The 23,531-nt window shown below is 47.2% G+C and overlaps 1 protein-coding gene across 4 annotated transcripts in view; it reads left to right on the forward strand.

The window, feature by feature from the left end:
- LOC124004346 (SH3 and PX domain-containing protein 2A-like) overlaps positions 1-23,531 on the forward strand; it is a 138,520-nt gene that overhangs the window by 95,585 nt on the left and 19,404 nt on the right. For all 4 annotated transcript variants that reach the window (XM_046313178.1, XM_046313179.1, XM_046313180.1 and 1 more), the window contains 2 exons: positions 14,767-14,880; positions 21,790-21,873. In XM_046313178.1, coding sequence (XP_046169134.1) covers positions 14,767-14,880; positions 21,790-21,873 — 198 coding nt within the window. The remainder of the gene's footprint in view (positions 1-14,766; positions 14,881-21,789; positions 21,874-23,531) is intronic.

Genomic DNA, 23,531 nt, shown 5'->3' on the forward strand with positions numbered 1-23,531 from the left:
CCCAGAGACCCTCTCCCCCTTTCAGCGCTCTATTGCGACCATGGAGTCTCCATAGCTCTGCTTCTTTATGTCCCTCGACATTTTGATCGCAGAAACACAGGCGGTAATTTCACACTACAACCTCCCGATTTACCAAAACCCCCTATTTATTTAATGTTGTTTTAATGTCGCTTTCATGTTCCTCACCCTGTGCATCTCGGCACGATGACAACCTATGCTTTTAAGTTAGCTTCTACCAATCTCATCCAGACTCTGCTTTTTCATTCCCCTCTCCCATACAATCTCTACACAGTATATCATGTGCAGTTAGGAATGGTTTAGGGTCAAGCAACAGCCAATGGAAAAACAACATCCACTGCAGTAAAACCACTTTACTGCAGCATCAGTTTCTCCCGCTTCACGCACTGTTGACCTCGATAGTCGCGGGTTTCTAATCCCGAGTCGGATGTTGTTGTCATACCCTACCCCTACTGCGAGAAGCTAGCAGCCGCGTGCGCTCCAGTTCCACGGCAGGCAGCTGTTTCACTGAATAGTGTCAACAAGGTGCCAGTATCACCACGTGAGACTGTACAGTGTGTGTGCGTGCGCGCGTGTGTGTGAGTGTATGTGGGGTGTGTGTGCTGATGTCATGAGTTTTGGCTGTGAGATTTGTGTCTGACTGTCTGTCCGGAGATTTACGAGCTACTATCTAGTAAAGAGAGATTTGTGGGAGGGCAAGGAGTTGGCCACGCCAGAATCCTCTTGAAAAGGGGGAAAGAGGAGGAGAAATTGAGGAGTGGAGGCTATGTATGGGCCAGTGTCCTGGTTTTCTCCCACTCCGGTCATTCCTTGGACATGGGAAATCACAGAGAGTCTGGAGGGAAGAGGCCTCAGATGGGAAAAACATCACTTGCATGTGTGACCAGAAGTTATATGGAGCAATCAGTATATTGTGCTTTCTGCAAAAGTTGTTATCCCCATGATATTGATGATATGATATTGATACCATGGTATCAAATGTATATTATATAGAATAGTCTTTGAAGACTGGTAGGTCGGTCTTTATTTGTTCAGTTTTGGCTCTGTTAGAGTTCTGATACCATAGTTGCACGAAAATGACTGGTTAATCAATGCAACCGGGCCTCCATTCTGTGGCTCCATACTGTGGCTGAATATGGAAAATTCCCCTATTTTCTGTGTCCTTACCCTGGCCTAATGGATCTTGCAGGAGGACTGTGATGCTATGCAGCAAACAAGATCCCTCTGGGTTACTGTGCCGCTCCCTCAGCCCACAAACCCAGCCGGAGAAGACATTTGCCCCTCGCCTCTCTCTATGCAATCTTTGCCAGGTTGAAGGGGGAATTTGTCACCATAGTCCTAAAGAGCTTAGGCACGCTTACCGTGCAAAACCCGCCTAAACACACATTTACACACATAGTCACGTACTCACACACGTGTGAAATTATGTATGCACAGGCAAACACGCACGCATAAACACACACAGGCTCAAACACACACACCACACCACCCCTACCTCCCCCTCCCCTCACACTGCCTGCTGTGTCCACAGGGGTGTAAGTTAGGTTGGCATAGCCCCCACTAACGCACATATTCTTTCCTGAAATTTACCCAGTTTTGACTGAGTTTGGGCTGGGCTGGGCAGTGGGTGTTGTTTGCCTTGGCCTGGGGCCCTGTGTAGATCAGCTTTAGTAGGGGAAAGCACTGGGCCAAGTTTTACAGAGGGAGGAACACCATTTGTGTCAAATCTTACACTCCATCACTCAGGCGACAGCCACCTCACACACGAGAGGCCATACAGATGTAGGATATGAATTTGATTACTCTGTTGAAGGAGAACTTTCCATACAGAACCTTGTATTGCATTTGAGTTTTGAAAAGGCTTCTGAAGTTTGTAATTTCCCTGACGAAAAATGTATCAACCCCGACAAAAATGTACATTTATTATAATAATTATAATCCACATACTAATTCGAATTTCCTGTTGCCGCATGATTATTTTCCTGCTGTAGCAAACTGGCTCAAATTAAGACCCTACATCTGTAGTCTCACATAGCCGATACCTATACAGTGGTTCTTCCTTTAAAAGTTGTGCTGCCTCAACTCTAGGCAATCAAATCAGACAGACGGCTTCAATCAAAGAGCGTTTAGCGCTAGAGAGTTTAGCTTAGGTTAGCTTAAATGATGTCCTGGTCAGGCTGTAAAAATGGCTAGCCAGCTTCAATCAGGAAGTCATACTTATAAGCCAACAGATAGCGTAGCAGGCTGTTAGTCATCCTATACATGCTACCCGTAGCATAACGTTTCACCAAGAGGCACAAGAGTTGCTAATCTATGTCAATCCACTCAACAGAGAGGTTACCTTTAAGCCCTTTAAAATCTCCTGTATAGATAGGGTCACATGGAAGGCCATAGCTGGCCAAAAGACTCACCTACAGGTTTTAAAATAGAGCTTGTTGCCATTAGCATGTTTAGTGAGGTGATATGCATGGCTAAAGCTAGTTTAGTGTAAGCTGCCCCTCCCATGCTTTGAAATGGCCAGCCTGTATCAATAAGCATGACACAGGGGGTACTTAGCTGGAAGGAAGCTTTGAGTTGGGTCTCTCTCTCTCTCTCTCTCACACTCACACACACGCACACGTTATGTTCTTCTATCCTCGTGGGGACCTAATATTTATTTAAAGTCAAAATCCTATTTTCCTTAACCTAACCCTTACCATAACCCTAACCCCAACCTTTACACGTAACCCAAACTATGAACATGACCACAACCCCCCCACACACACACACACACACACACACACACGGCGGTTCAAGTTCAAGGCCTGGGGACGTAGCCCAGGCATGCTGAGCGTGATATTTAGTCAACACGGTCTAATGAACTTCCTTCCACCACGCTATCCCCTTAAACTTGTAACACAGCTAACAGTAACCAAACCCCCATGTTTTATGTTTTAGGAAGACTTAAAAGCAAGGTAACACAATCTCCACCGTGGGATGTGAGTTCCTCTGTCTCCCGTCCCGTTAGACATTGTCAATAAAGATTTGGGACCTCGAAATAAACTAGGAAGGAACCAACCAGCTCGATGATTCTGATGTCCTCATAACTTCCCCTCAGTTCGAACTGATCAGATGATGCTTTGATATGTCCCGTCTTGGGTGATTTTTATACGTTTTAGGTCTCTTTACATTGCCAATCCGCTACACCATCTTTTCAAACAAAGTTCACACTAAGGGAACGAAAATGTGTTCAAAGGAACTTGTTATTAAAAGACTCTGATGTCATTAGAGGGATTTTTTCTGTTCTTCGTTTGATCCCATCCAACAAAATCATATCCCTAAGGCCTAACTAGGCGTTTATCACATCATATACTGTATTGACTTCTAGAGTTGATGGGATTTCATTTCAATTTCCCTAATTAAATAATCTCGTTCAGGCCGCCCGAGTGGCGCAGCCATCTAAGGCATTGCTTCGCAGTGTTGAGGCATCACTACAGATCCGGGTTCGATCCCAGGCTGTGTCACAACCAGCCGTGACCGGGAGTCCCATAGGGCTGTGCACGATTGGACCAGCGTCATCCAGGTTAGTGGAGGGTTTGGCATGGGGGGCTTTACTTGGCTCATCGCGCTTTAGCGACTCCTTGTGGAGGGCCGGGCGCCTGCAGGCTGACTACGTTGTCAGTTGAACGGTGGTGCAGCTGGCTGCCGGGTTAAGTGGGCATGTGTAAAGAAGCGCGGTTTGGCGGGTCATGTTTCCGAGGACACATGACTCAACCTTCGACCTCTCCCAAGCCCGTTGGGGAGTTGCAGCGATGAGACGAGATCGTAGTTGGATCGCAATTGGATATCACGCAATTGGGGAGAAAGAGGTGGTAAAATACAAAATATATATATATAATATGTTAATAATCTCGTTCTGTATTAGCTTCAGATTTGATTACATATATGCTTTCTTGCAACCTATACGGTATCTTGCTCACACACAGGGTTTGTGTGATTAGATAGAAGGATGAGAATAGTCTCTGCCTTCCAGGCCTGATTCTCCAGTCTCGTTTTAGGCCTCCCGAACCGCCGTAATTGTTCTGGTTCTATTTTAAGCCTCAGCTTTCTGTGTCCCTTAGTTCTGCTTACTCTGCAGAAAGCGCACGTTGTGGTTCAATTCAATATTCTGCCTTCCTGACTCGGGCTCAGCCGCATCCAACTCAGAGCTCGTATCACACATCAGATCTGTTGTTCGTTGTGGCAAAGCAATGAGATGAGTAACACATTCGCGTTGCGTTTGAAATAAGTGTCGTTGACTGTCGTTGACGAAACGTCTTGATGGTCCCATTTCTCCCTTCCATCAATCCAAATGAAGAGAATGAACGGATAGTTTCTGTGGTGGTTTTGGACGGGGAAGTGTGTGGAATACTCCCTGCTTTGAAGCCCTGGCCAAACGTCTGCTCTCTCTTTCTCTCTGTCTCTGTATCTCTCTCTCCTCTCTCTCGGTCACCCACTCTCTCTATCTCCATCTTTCTCTCCCTGCTAGGCGTTTACCAGCCAATGATTAGTATGTTCTGCACAATTACTGTAACATTTGTTTTCCATGTGACCTTATTCTCACTGAGCGAAAGGGGGAGATGGAGACAGAGGTGAAAGAGGGAGAAAGCACTGCACTCTGCTAAACCCAACCTATGTTCTACCAAAGCACAACACAGTGGAACTGCTATTAGACTACTTATTACTGTCTGGGTTAAACCAGCATGAGTACTGTCAATGTTAAGAAGGTTTTACACCTGTCGCTATTTGACCTTTTAAGATAGTTCTCTTTAGTTCCACATCATGAATCTGATGAAGTAGAGCAAACTGGTTCATTTCTGTCGGGACACAACCCGGACTCAGAATCTAGTGTTTATTGTAGTCAAAGGCTGCCTAAAAAGTGGTCTGATTTAGTTTTGACAAGGCACCTGTACAATAAAAGGATCGTACTTAGGCAGGAAATGTCTTTTTACTGCGTTGTTTGAGGTCGAGTGAACTCAGCCTAAGCATGGTTTCTAGTCTAATACACACACACACACACACACACACACACACACACACACACACACACACACACACACACACACACACACACACACACACACACACACACACACACACACACACACACACACACACACACACACACACACACACACACACACACACACACACACACACACACACACACACACGTCTCTGCAACCAATAACACTGCCATGATGACTTAAACCTGTTGAAACAGCAGCCCTTCCCTTTTGCTTTCTACTCTACTGTATGTTCAGATGGTGGTCAATATGTAGTTCATTAGACGACCCACCTTTTATATGTCTTGTTTTAGCTTGTTTCATTTTTACAGCTGCCCCCAACCCCCTTTACTGCCCTGCCCCCCTGCCCGCGTCCCACCCCTGCTGGAGATTGACAATTGTTACACCACATTTTCCATGTTCTATGATTCATAACCTTTCGAGGAAAGCATGGTCAATTTGTTGTTGTTTGAATCCCAGACTGACCCTTTAATCTCTCTCTAGTCCACCGGCACTGTAATGTATTCCATACACATACAGTACGGTCAAGCAAGACATATAGCTATTTTAGAACATATAGGCATTTAAAATAACTGACCGTCAGCAATGGTTATTACATTCATAGTTGATGTGATATGGTCATGTTAGCCACTGTAATCAAACAAGACATGTATGCTTCCAAGAGAAGCTCTTGTAGCTTGTTAAGATTAGCTCATAGTTTAGGTGGTGTGGCCGTCCCACTACTTTCATATTTTCTGTGTTTATTGGACAGGATAGATGGAAATAAGTTTATAGCAGGAGAGGAATTGCTAAAGTGGTGAGTCAGATTTGAACCCATGCTCGCAGTGTTAGTAGTTGTAATCGCAGTGTTAGTACTTGTAATCGGAGTGTTAGTACTTGTTATCGCAGTGTTAGTACTTGTAATCGCAGTGTTAGTACTTGTTATCGCAGTGTTAGTACTTGTAATCACAGTGTTAGTACTTGTTATCGCAGCGTTAGTACTTGTTATCACAGTGTTAGTACTTGTTATCACAGAGTTAGTACTTGTTATCGCAGCGTTGGTACTTGTTATCACAGTGTTAGTACTTGTTATCACAGTGTTAGTACTTGTTATCACAGTGTTAGTACTTGTAATCACAGTGTTAGTACTTGTTATCGCAGCGTTAGTACTTGTTATCACAGTGTTAGTACTTGTTATCGCAGTGTTAGTACTTGTAATCACAGTGTTAGTACTTGTTATCGCAGTGTTAGTACTTGTAATCACAGTGTTAGTACTTGTTATCGCAGTGTTAGTACTTGTAATCACAGTGTTAGTACTTGTTATCGCAGCATTAGTACTTGTTATCACAGTGTTAGTACTTGTTATCACAGTGTTAGTACTTGTTATCACAGTGTTAGTACTTGTTATTGCAGTGTTAGTACTTGTTATTGCAGTGTTAGAACGTGTTATTGCAGTATTAGTACTTGTTATTGCAGTGTTAGTACTTGTTATCACAGTGTTAGTACTTGTTATTGCAGTGTTAGTACTTGTTATTGCAGTGTTAGAACGTGTTATTGCAGTATTAGTACTTGTTATTGCAGTGTTAGTACTTGTTATTGCAGTGTTAGTACTTGTTATCACAGTATTAGTACTTGTTATTGCAGTGTTAGTACTTGTTGGACCGCTGGAACACCCTAGGGTACATTAAACATTTTATTGATTTTTCACACACAAAACATAGCAAATCCTGCCAACAAACAGAAAAGACACAACAAACATGTTCAACACCAGACAATACCACATAAACAGCTCAATCCCATGATACATCTCTTGGAGCCTAATTGAGCCGCCAAGCCAATTGGATTCCACTGTATGAATGGGGAAACCCTGATTCGAGTCTTCACCAAGGGGGATGTCCTCTCTCTTCTCTGGGAAAACGGGGTTTATTATCTGTCTGTCTGGAAGCTAAATGGCACGGCCAGAAAGAGGGAACACCAACTAACTTCCTACTAACAACTGTCCTGAAAGAGAGAGACGAGAAAAGAGAAAGAACCAGCTTTTGTCCATATTGCAGTTGGACAGAGTGAGTTTCCTGGAAAATGTTGACACACAGACAGTAGTTGGTTGGAACATATGAGAACGTTCCCTCGCTTTCTCTCTCTGGTCTCTCTCTCTCGCTCTCTCTCTTCCTCCACAGTCTCTCTCCACTCTGGTAACTGCCTATGTGTGATGAGATCCAACAGCCTTTCTGTTTCTAATTTCTCTGCTCTTTAACCGCATCTGACTTTCCCCAGAACTGGGATTTATAGGCAAACTGGGACTTGTCAAAGCCATGTGGTGTCTGTCTACCTGGGAGCTGAATGTATAGGGGAGCTGGGCCTTGTCAAAGCCATGTGGTGTCTGCCAGCCTGGGAGCTGAATCTATAGGGGAGCTGGGCCTTGTCAAAGCCATGTGGTGTCTGTCAGCCTGGGAGCTGAATGTATAGGGGAGCTGGGCCTTGTCAAAGCCATGTGGTGTCTGTCAGCCTGGGAGCTGAATGTATAGGGGAGCTGGGCCTTGTCAAAGCCATGTGGTGTCTGTCAGCCTGGGAGCTGAATGTATAGGGGAGCTGGGCCTTGTCAAAGCCATGTGGTGTCTGTCAGCCTGGGAGCTGAATGTATAGGGGAGCTGGGCCTTGTCAAAGCCATGTGGTGCCTGCCAGCCTGGGAGCTGAATGTATAGGGGAGCTGGGCCTTGTCAAAGCCATGTGGTGTCTGTCAGCCTGGGAGCTGAATGTATAGGGGAGCTGGGCCTTGTCAAAGCCATGTTGGTCAGCCTGGGAGCTGAATGTATAGGGAAGCTGGGCCTTGTCAAAGCCATGTGGTGCCTGCCAGCCTGGGAGCTGAATGTATAGGGGAGCTGGGCCTTGTCAAAGCCATGTGGTGTCTGCCAGCCTGGGAGCTGAATGTATAGGGGAGCTGGGCCTTGTCAAAGCCACGTGGTGTCTGCCAGCCTGGGAGTTGAATGTATAGGGGAGCTGGGTCTTGTCAAAGCCATGTGGTGTCTGTCAGCCTGAGAGCTGAATGTATAGGGGAGCTGGGTCTTGTCAAAGCCATGTGGTGTCTGTCAGCCTGGGAGCTGAATCTATAGGGGAGCTGGGCCTTGTCAAAGCCATGTGGTGTCTGGCAGCCTGGGAGCTGAATGTATAGGGGAGCTGGGCCTTGTCAAAGCCATGTGGTGTCTGCCAGCCTGGGAGCTGAATGTATAGGGGAGCTGGGCCTTGTCAAAGCCACGTGGTGTCTGCCAGCCTGGGAGTTGAATGTATAGGGGAGCTGGGTCTTGTCAAAGCCATGTGGTGTCTGTCAGCCTGGGAGCTGAATGTATAGGGGAGCTGGGTCTTGTCAAAGCCATGTGGTGTCTGTCAGCCTGGGAGCTGAATGTATAGGGGAGCTGGGCCTTGTCAAAGCCATGTTGGTCAGCCTGGGAGCTGAATGTATAGGGGAGCTGGGCCTTGTCAAAGCCATGTGGTGCCTGCCAGCCTGGGAGCTGAATGTATAGGGGAGCTGGGCCTTGTCAAAGCCATGTGGTGTCTGCCAGCCTGGGAACTGAATGTATAGGGGAGCTGGGCTTTGTCAAAGCCACGTGGTGTCTGCCAGCCTGGGAGTTGAATGTATAGGGGAGCTGGGTCTTGTCAAAGCCATGTGGTGTCTGCCAGCCTGGGAGCTGAATGTATAGGGGAGCTGGGCCTTGTCAAAGCCAAGTGGTGTCTGCCAGCCTGGGAGCTGAATGTATAGGGAAGCTGGGTCTTGTCAAAGCCATGTGGTGTCCGCCAGCCTGTGAGCTGAATGTATAGGGGAGCTGGGCCTTGTCAAAGCCAGTTGGTGTCTGCCAGCCTGGGAGCTGAATGTATAGGGGAGCTGGGCCTTGTTAAAGCCATGTTGGTCAGCCTGGGAGCTGAATGTATAGGGCAGCTGGGCCTTGTCAAAGCCATGTGGTGTCTGCCAGCCTGGGAGCTGAATGTATAGGGGAGCTGGGCCTTGTCAAAGCCATGTGGTGTCTGTCAGCCTGGGAGCTGAATGTATAGGGGAGCTGGGCCTTGTCAAAGCCATGTGGTGTCTGTCAGCCTGGGAGCTGAATGTATAGGGGAGCTGGGCCTTGTCAAAGCCATGTTGGTCAGCCTGGGTGCTGAATGTATAGGGGAGCTGGGCCTTGTCAAAGCCATGTGGTGTCTGCCAGCCTGGGAGCTGAATGTATAGGGGAGCTGGGCCTTGTCAAAGCCATGTGGTGTCTGCCAGCCTGGGAGCTGAATGTATAAGGGAGCTGGGCCTTGTCAAAGCCAAGTGGTGTCTGCCAGCCTGGGAGCTGAATGTATAGGGAAGCTGGGTCTTGTCAAAGCCTTGTGGTGTCTGCCAGCCTGGGAGCTGAATGTATAGGGGAGCTGGGCCTTGTCAAAGCCATGTGGTGTCTGTCAGCCTGGGAGCTGAATGTATAGGGAAGCTGGGTCTTGTCAAAGCCATGTGGTGTCTGCCAGCCTGGGAGCTGAATGTATAGGGGAGCTGGGCCTTGTCAAAGCCATGTGGTGTCTGCCAGCCTGGGAGCTGAATGTATAGGGGAGCTGGGACTTGTCAAAGCCATGTTGGTCAGCCTGGGAGCTGAATGTATAGGGGAGCTGGGCCTTGTCAAAGCCATGTGGTGTCTGTCAGCCTGGGAGCTGAATGTATAGGGGAGCTGGGCCTTGTCAAAGCCATGTGGTGTCTGCCAGCCTGGGAGCTGAATGTATAGGGGAGCTGGGCCTTGTCAAAGCCATGTGGTGTCTGCCAGCCTGGGAGCTGAATGTATAGGGGAGCTGGGCCTTGTCAAAGCCATGTGGTGTCTGCCAGCCTGGGAGCTGAATGTATAGGGGAGCTGGGCCTTGTCAAAGCCATTTGGTGTCTGTCAGCCTGGGAGCTGAATGTATAGGGGAGCTGGGCCTTGTCAAAGCCATGTGGTGTCTGCCAGCCTGGGAGCTGAATGTATAGGGGAGTTGGGTCTTGTCAAATCCATGTGGGTCAGCCTGGGAGCTGAATGTATAGGGGAGCTGCGCCTTGTCAAAGCCACGTGGTGTCTGCCAGCCTGGGAGCTGAATGTATAGGGGAGCTGGGCCTTGTCAAAGCCATGTGGTGTCTGTCAGCCTGGGAGCTGAATGTATAGGGGAGCTGGGCCTTGTCAAAGCCATGTGGTGTCTGTCAGCCTGGGAGCTGATTGTATAGGGGAGCTGGGCGTTGTCAAAGCCATGTTGGTCAGCCTGGGAGCTGAATGTATAGGGGAGCTGGGCCTTGTCAAAGCCATGTGGTGTCTGCCAGCCTGGGAGCTGAATGTATAGGGGAGCTGGGCCTTGTCAAAGCCATGTGGTGTCTGCCAGCCTGGGAGCTGAATGTATAGGGGAGCTGGGCCTTGTCAAAGCCATGTGGTGTCTGTCAGCCTGGGAGCTGAATGTATAGGGGAGCTGGGCCTTGTCAAAGCCATGTGGTGTCTGCCAGCCTGGGAGCTGAATGTATAGGGGAGCTGGGCCTTGTCAAAGCCATGTGGTATCTGTCAGCTTGGGAGCTGAATGTATAGGGGAGCTGGGTCTTGTCAAAGCCATGTGGTGTCTGTCAGCCTGGGAGCTGAATGTATAGGGGAGCTGGGTCTTGTCAAAGCCATGTGGTGTCTGCCAGCCTGGGAGCTGAATGTATAGGGGAGCTGGGCCTTGTCAAAGCCATGTGGTGTCTGCCAGCCTGGGAGCTGAATGTATAGGGGAGCTGGGTCTTGTCAAAGCCATGTGGTGTCTGCCAGCCTGGGAGCTGAATGTATAGGGGAGCTGGGCCTTGTCAAAGCCAAGTGGTGTCTGCCAGCCTGGGAGCTGAATGTATAGGGAAGCTGGGTCTTGTCAAAGCCTTGTGGTGTCTGTCAGCCTGGGAGCTGAATGTATAGGGGAGCTGGGCCTTGTCAAAGCCATGTGGTGTCTGCCAGCCTGGGAGCTGAATGTATAGGGGAGCTGGGCCTTGTCAAAGCCATGTGGTGTCTGTCAGCCTGGGAGCTGAATGTATAGGGGAGCTGGGCCTTGTCAAAGCCATGTGGCGTCTGTCAGCCTGGGAGCTGAATGTATAGGGGAGCTGGACTTTGTCAAAGCCATGTGGTGTCTGCCAGCCTGGGAGCTGAATGTATAGGGGAGCTTTGCCTTGTCAAAGCCATGTGGTGTCTGTCAGCCTGGGAGCTGAATGTATAGGGGAGCTGGGCCTTGTCAAAGCCATGTGGTGTCTGTCAGCCTGGGAGCTGAATGTATAGGGGAGCTGGGCCTTGTCAAAGCCATGTGGCCTCTGTCAGCCTGGGAGCTGAATGTATAGGGGAGCTTTACCTTGTCAAAGCCATGTGGTGTCTGTCAGCCTGGGAGCTGAATGTATAGGGGAGCTGGGCCTTGTCAAAGCCATGTGGTGTCTGTCAGCCTGGGAGCTGAATGTATAGGGGAGCTTTACCTTGTCAAAGCCATGTGGTGTCGGTCAGCGTGAGCGAGAGAGACCAGGGCTAAACTATTTTTTCTCATTTGCCTTTTCACAGCACACGCAAGTACATACAAATACAAGTGCAAGCAGGCATATATTTGAATCCTTATATAGACATGCGCCCACAAACACACATGTTTGCGTAAGCAGACACACTCTTTCCACGCCGACAGACCTGACCCATTTCTATCAGGTAGGCAGTGATATACAGCCGTGGCAGCGCACACATGCAGCTGATAATGGCAGTCGCTCACCAGGACCCTGTCACATAGGGATTTAGGAGACTGTATATCCTCCGCTTGTCATGTCTGGTGACCTTTTGAAGAAAATGGCTCCTGAATTGTCTCTTTGCTGAACTGTTGCCGAATTCCATAAAGGTGGATGGGTTGTGGATAATTTCCTTTCGAACAGTTGCGGTAACTTGGATCTATAAAGTTTCCTTGCTAAAACTATGGGCAACTTCCATTGTTTCACACGTTGAATGTAGGACTTTAAAAAAAAGAAAGGAGGGCCCTACCGTGCTGCCTCTCATCTCACCGCTGTATGTGCTGTGTGCCATTCATCAAAACACATTTTCAGTCTAGGATCTAGCTAGCCTACAGCAGCATAATAATTAATTAGCATAGCATCAATGTCGCAATGTCAAATTCACGTTGGCACTGAGGAAAACCTATGCCTCTACAGTCAGTCCAACGTTAGCGTTTTCGCTAGGCTAAGCATTAGCATAGCATCATTTTCATAGCGTTATTAGTATTTTGTGAAGCCAACCGATTCTGACAGGTTTCCAAACTCACTGTGCTGTGCGCTGTCAGACCCCAGACTCTGCTGTGATGTCGACAGTGGGACCTACTTTGAACTTCAATGCCTTTTAGACCATGCCTATGGGTTGAAGCCTCAAACACTGTGGTGGACCATTCAGAGCTTCAAACATAGTATACGCTATAGTAGTCTTGTGTTTTGAGTGACTTCCAACCTGGATTTATGGAAAACCAAGGAATGTTTGGGAAGTTACTGGAATTACGCAACCCTACCAATGACCAATGTTATTTTTTTCCGATGAAGAAACTGTTGTACACAGACATATTTTCCATGTGGGTCAAATAGGTCTCATATCCCAATGTGACTTGGCGTGTCTTGCAGGGACATAAAATGGGGCGTGTGAGGACTTGATTTACTCAAGCCGGTGTGTGTGTGTGTGTGTCTGTGTGTGTGTGTGTGTCTGTGTGTGTGTGTGCGCGTGTGTGTGTGTGTGTGTGTGTGTGTGTGTGTGTGTGTGTGTGTGTGTGTGTGTGTGTGTGTGTGTGTGTGTGTGTGTGTGTGTGTGTGTGTGTGTGTGTGTGTGTGTGTGTGTGTGTGTGTGTGTGTGTGTGTGTGTGTGTGTGTGTGTGTGTGTGTGTGTGTGTGTGTGTGTGTGTGTGTGTGTGTCCGTGTGTGTGTGTGTCCGTGTGTGTGTTTGTCGTGTGTGTGTTTGTGTGTGTGTGTGTGTGTGTGTGTGTGTGTGTGTGTGTGTGTGTGTGTGTGTGTGTGTGTGTGTGTGTGTGTGTGTGTGTGTGTGTGTGTGTGTGTGTGTGTGTGTGTCCGTGTGTGTGTGTGTCCGTGTGTGTGTTTGCGCGTGTGTGTGCGTGTGTATGTGTGTCAAACCACATTATAGGACCTCGCCATATGACGGCTAACACAGTCAAGAGCTGAGGACTTAATTGTCGGACTCCATTGGAGAGAAACAAAATAGTTGTGCTCGTACCTCGCTCTCTTCTCTTTCATACTGTCAGAGCGTGTGAGTTATTGTGTATGTGTACATATGTGCATCCGTCAGGAGTGCGCCTGTGTGTGTTAGCATGTGGCGTACGTCTGGGTGCGTTATCGGCTGCAGAAAGTCGTAAATTATTCTGTATCTTCGAGGTTCACTGAAAGGCAGCTTCCCTACTATTTACGACTCTGAGTAGTCCACGTTGAACCCAAATGTTACGGATGAAATGCTCGGAGAGCCTCTGAACTTCGTAAACAGAGTAGACAGTCGGAGAATCTGGATTCGTGCTACCGCTGCAGAACTAAAACACAAAGACACATGCTAACTGTCAGGGAGGGATCGATGGCTTCTTTTCCTCTCTCTTTTTGTGAGTTTCGGTTTGGTTTGGTTCCCGATTCGACATGTGTTTTTGCATTCAATCAGGTCTAGGTAGAGGCGAGTCAATTCGAATCAAAAATATTTATTGTCCCACAAACACCTCTCGAAATACTAGACTAGGATTTTTTGGGGGACTAAATTCAAGTCAATCCTTAACCATTGCACTGATACAGGGTCAGCTCTTATTTAATCCCCTTGATGGTTTCAGGTTAGAACTCCTTTATGGTCATCTGATCCTAGATCTGTGGTTCAGGGACGACTTCTACCTCTTTGAACCTTAAGTGTCCATTTTCCTCTGCACTCCAGGCACATATATGAAAAAAACATGACCCTAACCCTAGAGTGCTGCTCTAGAATCAGGTTCTCCCTGTCCATATAATCTCAATCATTATGAATTCAAATGAAAAACTGATCCATGGTCAGTCAGTAGCGCTACTCTGAAACGTCTGGTGGTTTTGTAATGATAGCAGGTGAAAAGTTCCCTGGTTACGTCACTTCACTGCTCCCCATGTAGCCGATATAAATGAAACCCTGGACCAAGAGAAACACTAACACCCGATCAATTCTGGAGTTCTTTGTGAATGTAGAGCAGTTATTGTAATTTACTGCCTTCGCAAACTGCTGCGGACGAAGGAACTAGAACGATGGCATATTTCCATGATTGAATGTAAATCAAAATATGTAAGTGTGTTTGGAGTCCAAGCCCAACTATTAGGTGTCATGCGTAAGGTCTTAGTAATGATTGTAGTGATATTTAGCAGGGTGAATGGCTGGTAAATGTGTGTGTGTGTGTGTGGGTGTGTGTTGTGTGTGTGTGTGTGTGTCTGTCTGTTTTTTCTTTTATGTGTCATACATAGTGTGTAAAGAATATGTGTGTGTGTGTGTGTGTGTGTGTGTGTGTGTGTGTGTGTGTGTGTGTGTGTGTGTGTGTGTGTGTGTGTGTGTGTGTGTGTGTGTGTGTGTGTGTGTGTGTGTGTGTGTGTGTGTGTGTGTGTGTGTGTGTGTGTGTGTGTGTGTGTCTGTCTATTTTCTTTATGTGTCATACATAGTGTGTAAAGAATGTGTGTGTGTCTCCATGTGGCTCTGCACAAACTAATGTGTGTGTGTCTTTGTTGTAGGTTGGTGGTTCGTCAGTACAGCCGAGGAGCAGGGTTGGGTGCCGGCCACATACCTGGACTCACAGAACGGCACTAGAGATGACCTGGAACTTAGCACCGTCAGGACAGGAGAAGGTAACACACACACGCCGGCCATTATCCCTGCTAAATATCACTACCATCGTTGCTAAGGCCTTAGGTAACACACACCAGCCATTCTCCCTGCTAAATATCACTACCATCGTTACTAAGGCCTTAGGTAACACACACCAGCCATTCTCCCTGCAAAATATCACTACAATCGTTACTAAGGCCTTAGGTATGACAACTAATAGTTGTGCTAGGACAGCAGGAACCTCGAGGACCAGGGTCAGAGCAGGAAACAGACACTGTAACAAACCCAGCCAAATGCCCTTTGTTCAAACTACAGGGTTTTCATCAGGCTGGATATTTTGGCACCAGAGGGAATTCCTTCACTACTTTTTCAATGAGTTTTGTCATGACCTCTTTTTTTGCAGTAATGTTTAGTCTGACTGTTTGGAGGGCATATTTCATCACTACAGAATCAGCTCCCTTTCCCTTTGGTGCTTCGGAATGACACTGCCTTAACTTTGTGTTACACCCAGGCAGGCAGACATGCACACACAGACATAAACACAGACATACACACACACACAGACATACACACACACAGACATACACAGACATACACACACACAGACATACACACACACAGACATACACACATCCATACACTCCCCCACCGTTAAAGTCATATTACCTCTGTTTTCCATCAGTTTTAGTAACCCATGGAAACTACCTGGTATAGTGTGATCATTATGCCGTAATGCTTCGTGTGTCATAGACTGCCACCAGGGTATGAAAGGCTCTCTCCCTGTCCCTCATTAAGACACATTGCTTTATGATCCTCGCGCTGGCCCATGGCGCTGTTACACTGTAAACTGGCACGCCACATCCCAGCATGTGATGACAGGTCCTCTGCAGCTGCCGTGGCCCCCAGCTCCCCTTAATGCAGACTGCAGTCACTCCACAGAGAGAGAGAGAGAGAGAGAGAGAGAGAGAGAGAGAGAGAGAGAGAGAGAGAGAGAGAGAGAGAGAGAGAGAGAGAGAGAGAGAGAGAGAGAGAGAGAGAGAGAGAGAGAGAGAGAGAGAGAGAGAGAGAGAGAGAGAGAGAGAGAGAGAGAGAGAGAGAGAGAGAGAGAGAGAGAGAGACACATATACTGGGCTGGCAGTGAAAGTCTGTGACAGCCTTTAAGGAAATAGACGGTCATGTGGCTAGAGCCTGGAAATACCTAGGGATCTGGGTCAGACACACACCCCACATGCACATCCCTCCCATCCCGCAAAACACTCCTCTATCAACACCTTCCCCATTAGAGCCTGCCTACTCAGTTTTCACACACCACTGCATATCTCATATCTCTAGTAACTATCCTGTCTCCCCTATGCCCCCCCCCCCTCATACTCATTAAGCCCCAGTCTGCTGTCATATAAACCAATAGCTCACTGAGGAGGGACGACAGGGCCTGGTAGGTCTGGTCTATTGGAATTACCCTGAAATAACGTTGGCCTTTGTGGCTGTCCCCAATTTGATATTTCAATTAGGAGGTCAATGGGAGAGAGAGAGAGAGAGAGAGAGAGAGAGAGAGAGAGAGAGAGAGAGAGAGAGAGAGAGAGAGAGAGAGAGAGAGAGAGAGAGAGAGAGAGAGAGAGAGAGAGAGAGAGAGAGAGAGAGAGAGAGAGAGAGAGAGAGAGAGAGACACATATACTGGGCTGGCAGTGAAAGTCTGTGACAGCCTTTAAGGAAATAGACGGTCATGTGGCTAGAGCCTGGAAATACCTAGGATCTGGGTCAGACACACACCCCACATGCACATCCCTCCCATCCCGCAAAACACTCCTCTATCAACACCTTCCCCATTAGAGCCTGCCTACTCAGTTTTCACACACCACTGCATATCTCATATCTCTAGTAACTATCCTGTCTCCCCTATGCCCCCCCTCATACTCATTAAGCCCCAGTCTGCTGTCATATAAACCAATAGCTCACTGAGGAGGGACGACAGGGCCTGGTAGGTCTGGTCTATTGGAATTACCCTGAAATAACGTTGGCCTTTGTGGCTGTCCCCAATTTGATATTTCAATTAGGAGGTCAATGGGAGAGAGAGAGAGAGAGAGAGAGAGAGAGAGAGAGAGAGAGAGAGAGAGAGAGAGAGAGAGAGAGAGAGAGAGAGAGAGAGAGAGAGAGAGAGAGAGAGAGAGAGAGAGAGAGAGAGAGAGAGAGAGAGAGAGAGAGAGAGAGAGAGAGAGACACACATATACTGGGCTGGCAGTGAAAGTCTGTGACAGCCTTTAAGGAAATAGACGGTCATGTGGCTAGAGCCTGGAAATACCTAGGGATCTGGGTCAGACACACACCCCACATGCACATCCCTCCCATCCCGCAAAACACTCCTCTATCAACACCTTCCCCATTAGAGCCTGCCTACTCAGTTTTCACACACCACTGCATATCTCATATCTCTAGTAACTATCCTGTCTCCCCTATGCCCCCCTCATACTCATTAAGCCCCAGTCTGCTGTCATATAAACCAATAGCTCACTGAGGAGGGACGACAGGGCCTGGTAGGTCTGGTCTATTGGAATTACCCTGAAATAACGTTGGCCTTTGTGGCTGTCCCCAATTTGATATTTCAATTAGGAGGTCAATGGGAGAGAGAGAGAGAGAGAGAGAGAGAGAGAGAGAGAGAGAGAGAGAGAGAGAGAGAGAGAGAGAGAGAGAGAGAGAGAGAGAGAGAGAGAGAGAGAGAGAGAGAGAGAGAGAGAGAGAGAGACACATATACTGGGCTGGCAGTGAAAGTCTGTGACAGCCTTTAAGAAATAGACGGTCATGTGGCTAGAGCCTGGAAATACCTAGGGATCTGGGTCAGACACACACCCCACATGCACATCCCTCCCATCCCGCAAAACACTCCTCTATCAACACCTTCCCCATTAGAGCCTGCCTACTCAGTTTTCACACACCACTGCATATCTCATATCTCTAGTAACTATCCTGTCTCCCCTATGCCCCCCCTCATACTCATTAAGCCCCAGTCTGCTGTCATATAAACCAATAGCTCACTGAGGAGGGACGACAGGGCCTGGTAGGTCTGGTCTATTGGAATTACCCTGAAATAACGTTGGCCTTTGTGGCTGTCCCCAATTTGATATTTCAATTAGGAGGTCAATGGGAGAGAGAGAGAGAGAGAGAGAGAGAGAGAGAGAGAGAGAGAGAGAGAGAGAGAGAGAGAGAGAGAGAGAGAGAGAGAGAGAGAGAGAGAGAGAGAGAGAGAGAGAGAGAGAGAGAGAGAGAGAGACACATATACTGGGCTGGCAGTGAAAGTCTGTGACAGCCTTTAAGGAAATAGACGGTCATGTGGCTAGAGCCTGGAAATACCTAGGGATCTGGGTCAGACACACACCCCACATGCACATCCCTCCCATCCCGCAAAACACTCCTCTATCAACACCTTCCCCATTAGAGCCTGCCTACTCAGTTTTCACACACCACTGCATATCTCATATCTCTAGTAACTATCCTGTCTCCCCTATGCCCCCCTCATACTCATTAAGCCCCAGTCTGCTGTCATATAAACCAATAGCTCACTGAGGAGGGACGACAGGGCCTGGTAGGTCTGGTCTATTGGAATTACCCTGAAATAACGTTGGCCTTTGTGGCTGTCCCCAATTTGATATTTCAATTAGGAGGTCAATGGGAGAGAGAGAGAGAGAGAGAGAGAGAGAGAGAGAGAGAGAGAGAGAGAGAGAGAGAGAGAGAGAGAGAGAGAGAGAGAGAGAGAGAGAGAGAGAGAGAGAGAGAGAGAGAGAGAGAGAGAGAGACACACATATACTGGGCTGGCAGTGAAAGTCTGTGACAGCCTTTAAGGAAATAGACGGTCATGTGGCTAGAGCCTGGAAATACCTAGGGATCTGGGTCAGACACACACCCCACATGCACATCCCTCCCATCCCGCAAAACACTCCTCTATCAACACCTTCCCCATTAGAGCCTGCCTACTCAGTTTTCACACACCACTGCATATCTCATATCTCTAGTAACTATCCTGTCTCCCCTATGCCCCCCCCTCATACTCATTAAGCCCCAGTCTGCTGTCATATAAACCAATAGCTCACTGAGGAGGGACGACAGGGCCTGGTAGGTCTGGTCTATTGGAATTACCCTGAAATAACGTTGGCCTTTGTGGCTGTCCCCAATTTGATATTTCAATTAGGAGGTCAATGGGAGAGAGAGAGAGAGAGAGAGAGAGAGAGAGAGAGAGAGAGAGAGAGAGAGAGAGAGAGAGAGAGAGAGAGAGAGAGAGAGAGAGACACATATACTGGGCTGGCAGTGAAAGTCTGTGACAGCCTTTAAGGAAATAGACGGTCATGTGGCTAGAGCCTGGAAATACCTAGGGATCTGGGTCAGACACACACCCCACATGCACATCCCTCCCATCCCGCAAAACACTCCTCTATCAACACCTTCCCCATTAGAGCCTGCCTACTCAGTTTTCACACACCACTGCATATCTCATATCTCTAGTAACTATCCTGTCTCCCCTATGCCCCCCCCCCCCCCTCATACTCATTAAGCCCCAGTCTGCTGTCATATAAACCAATAGCTCACTGAGGAGGGACGACAGGGCCTGGTAGGTCTGGTCTATTGGAATTACCCTGAAATAACGTTGGCCTTTGTGGCTGTCCCCAATTTGATATTTCAATTAGGAGGTCAATGGGAGAGAGAGAGAGAGAGAGAGAGAGAGAGAGAGAGAGAGAGAGAGAGAGAGAGAGAGAGAGAGAGAGAGAGAGAGAGAGAGAGAGAGAGAGAGAGAGAGAGAGAGAGAGAGAGAGAGAGAGAGAGAGAGAGAGAGAGAGAGAGACACATATACTGGGCTGGCAGTGAAAGTCTGTGACAGCCTTTAAGGAAATAGACGGTCATGTGGCTAGAGCCTGGAAATACCTAGGGATCTGGGTCAGACACACACCCCACATGCACATCCCTCCCATCCCGCAAAACACGCCTCTATCAACACCTTCCCCATTAGAGCCTGCCTACTCAGTTTTCACACACCACTGCATATCTCATATCTCTAGTAACTATCCTGTCTCCCCTATGCCCCCCCCCCCCTCATACTCATTAAGCCCCAGTCTGCTGTCATATAAACCAATAGCTCACTGAGGAATATAATAATAATAATATATGCCATTTAGCAGACGCTTTTATCCAAAGCGACTTACAGTCATGTGTGCATACATTCTACGTATGGGTGGTCCCGGGGATCGAACCCACTACCCTGGCGTTACAAGCGCCATGCTCTACCAACTGAGCTACAGAAGGACCACAGGGCCTGGTAGGTCTGGTCTATTGGAATTACCCTGAAATAACGTTGGCCTTTGTGGCTGTCCCCAATTTGATATTTCAATTAGGAGGTCAATGGGAGAGAGAGAGAGAGAGAGAGAGAGAGAGAGAGAGAGAGAGAGAGAGAGAGAGAGAGAGAGAGAGAGAGAGAGAGAGAGAGAGAGAGAGAGAGAGAGAGAGAGAGAGAGAGAGAGAGAGAGAGAGAGAGAGAGGAGAGAGAGAGAGAGAGAGAGAGAGAGAGAGAGAGAGAGAGAGAGTCATTTGATTCTGTCCTCCTCTCCTCACTCCTCCATTTCTCCCTCCTCCTCTTCCCTCCATTATGAAGGGAGAGATGACAGTAATTTCGTTCTGTCCTCCCTCATCACTCGTTCCTCCGTTCTGAATGTCTGGTTTATGTCTCCCTGGGGAATGCGTTAAGGAAGGGAGGATAACTGCGAGTCATCAGAAAGGAACGAGTTGGACAGTATCATATAGGGCTGTTTTACTTCACTGGAAGTCAGTGGTGTTGCAAGAGTGGTCCCTGCTCATAAGGGCGACTGGAACGGAACAGTTTACCAGAGGACTTAGCAAGCTGTTACGGTAGCCTAACAGGCTAACATGGAGATTTACTCTTATCTATTTTCTCCTATACAGTTGCTAGAAAACCTATTAGCGAGACATTGGACACAGATGTCGTTTGCTGGGCAATCTTAAACCATGTGTACAGTATACTAGGGGCTGGTTGGATACTATGCCACACAGATGTAGCATGTCTGTGACCATTTGAAAGGTCCCAGATACACGAAACGTTATGTATGGGGATTGGCCTTCTTGAATACGGAATACGTTGTGGTGAGAACCTTGAAGACCAACAGATTTCAGTATTCCAGACACACTAGATTGGATGATACTGCATAATCATTGCTATAGAAATATAATTAATAGGACGGGCTTGGATCTCTAACCCTGGCATTTTGTAATGAATAGAGACACCCCTTCTATACATGATATTTCTATGATACATCATGTCATCGTTGTCATAGAGATTGAATGAATAGAACAGGTTTGGAAGCGCTAACCCGGGTTATTTGTAATGAATGGAGACACCCTTTTCTATTCATTCTATTTATATGATCATTGCTTCCTCTTTTAATGTGGGGCTTGTTCTCTTTCGGTCTTTCGGTGACAGACGTTGTGAAGGATAGTTTCTCTGGGCAGTTGTCTCTCGTAAGGAAATACCTCTGTGTTTATGACCTAGTTCTCACTGTCCTCAGGATATCGGTGATTCCACTCGTCCTTTATAATGTCAGTTTAACTCAGTCCCCAGAAATACACACCCTTTAAGACGTTTAGCTGCTTGACTGTGAAATGTGCGCGTGAACGCCGAAGACAGATAGTGATTATCACGACGACAATGAGTATCAATTCTTTCTGTAAAACCATTTGCTACTACACTATTACAAATCATGTGATTTACTATGCATAGCTTTAAAATGGACACCGTTCATTTGCTGGCTTTCCATGTAATGTTTTCACCATCCGACTAACTAACAACGGCTTTTTACCTCCTTTCATTTTGTAATACGCTTCTTAAGTTCACGCTTCTTTGTTTCCTTTGGTTTCTCCGTCCATCCCTTCATCAGTTACTAAGAGACGCAAGGCTCATCTGAAGAGACTGGACCGCAGATGGACCTTGGGGGGCATAGTGAACCGCCAGCAGAGTCGAGGTGAACACACAGTCAACACTCGCAGACACACACACACACACACACACACACACACACACACACACACACACACACACACACACACACACACACACACACACACACACACACACACACACACACACACACACACACACACACACACACACACACACACACACACACACACACACACACTCTCAAGTGGCCTCTCTCAGAACCACACACATACACACTAATTCCTTCATCGTAAGAAAACTCATTTTAAATCCATGACAGTCAGCCAACAACAACTCCAGCTTAACCCCCAACATCACAAACAGCACATTGGGTGTTCCTGTAGATTTCAGTTCCCGGAGTTAAATTTAACACATTTTTCTCTACTTTTAGAAAGATAATTATTTCTTAATTTTGCTACGCAGAATCATTTACTAACATTAAACAGATTAGATAATGAGGGGTATTTGATTCAGACAGCACAACAGTAACAACCTTGATGGCTAATAGCTGTTCTAAACATTACTGTGTGTAGTGCTACTTCATGTACTTATACAACTTCGTCCAGGTTCAGAACCATTCGATTTTAATGACTGGGTTTTTAGTGAAAATGTATTGGTAAAGATATGTTCTCACACTCTTGAATGTATCACGTTGCCAAGATCCCCTGGCCACTGCAATACTGGAATATGTCTTAATGGAGAGTTGCTGTTGAGTCATAATGAATTCTCTTTGATGGACGCAGACAGACATGAGCCTATGTCTCATATTGTTTAGTATCTAATCAAAACTGGTCCAAGGTCAGCTTTGCATTTATCCTCAAATGGTTATCAAATCAAATCAAATCAAATTTATTTATATAGCCCTTCGTACATCAGCTGATATCTCAAAGTGCTGTACAGAAACCCAGCCTAAAACCCTAAACAGCAAACAATGCAGGTGTAAAAGCACGGTGGCTAGGAAAAACTCCCTAGAAAGGCCAAAACCTAGGAAGAAACCTAGAGAGGAACCGGGCTATGTGGGGTGGCCAGTCCTCTTCTGGCTGTGCCGGGTAGAGATTATAACAGAACATGACCAAGATGTTCAAATGTTCATAAATGACCAGCATGGTCAAATAATAATAAGGCAGAACAGTTGAAACTGGAGCAGCAGCACAGTCAGGTGGACTGGGGACAGCAAGGAGCCATCATGTCAGGTAGTTATGGTTGGAATCTGGGGAAGATAAGCTGATCCTAGACCTGTGGCTATTAAAAGGCTACATCTACCCATATTTGATCAAAAAGTAGTCACTATATTGAAGGATGAAGTTACTGTATACGTTGATTGATGGTCTGTTAGATGTTCTCTGTCATTGATATAGATGGGATTTGGGGAGGCTGATCCTAGATCTGTGTCTGTGGACTACCCCTACCTAGAGCCAGAGTAATTACTCATCCCTCTAATAAGACCAGGAGAGATCAGCCATCTGGTTATAGGATAAGTTTTCACCTACTCACCCCACCTGGCTCTGTCTTTTGTCTGTTTGTTTACTGAAACTGACCTGGGACTCATATAACTTCCCAGGCTCCCAATAACATACATGGGGCGTGACTCACCTGGTATAGCTTAACTCTGATCCCAGACCAGTCAAAGAGACAATAAACATAAGTGATTCAACAGAGCTGATCCAACACAGGGGGAAC

Source organism: Oncorhynchus gorbuscha, linkage group LG18, assembly GCF_021184085.1.
Source record: "Oncorhynchus gorbuscha isolate QuinsamMale2020 ecotype Even-year linkage group LG18, OgorEven_v1.0, whole genome shotgun sequence".
NCBI classification, from domain to species: Eukaryota; Metazoa; Chordata; class Actinopteri; order Salmoniformes; family Salmonidae; genus Oncorhynchus; species Oncorhynchus gorbuscha.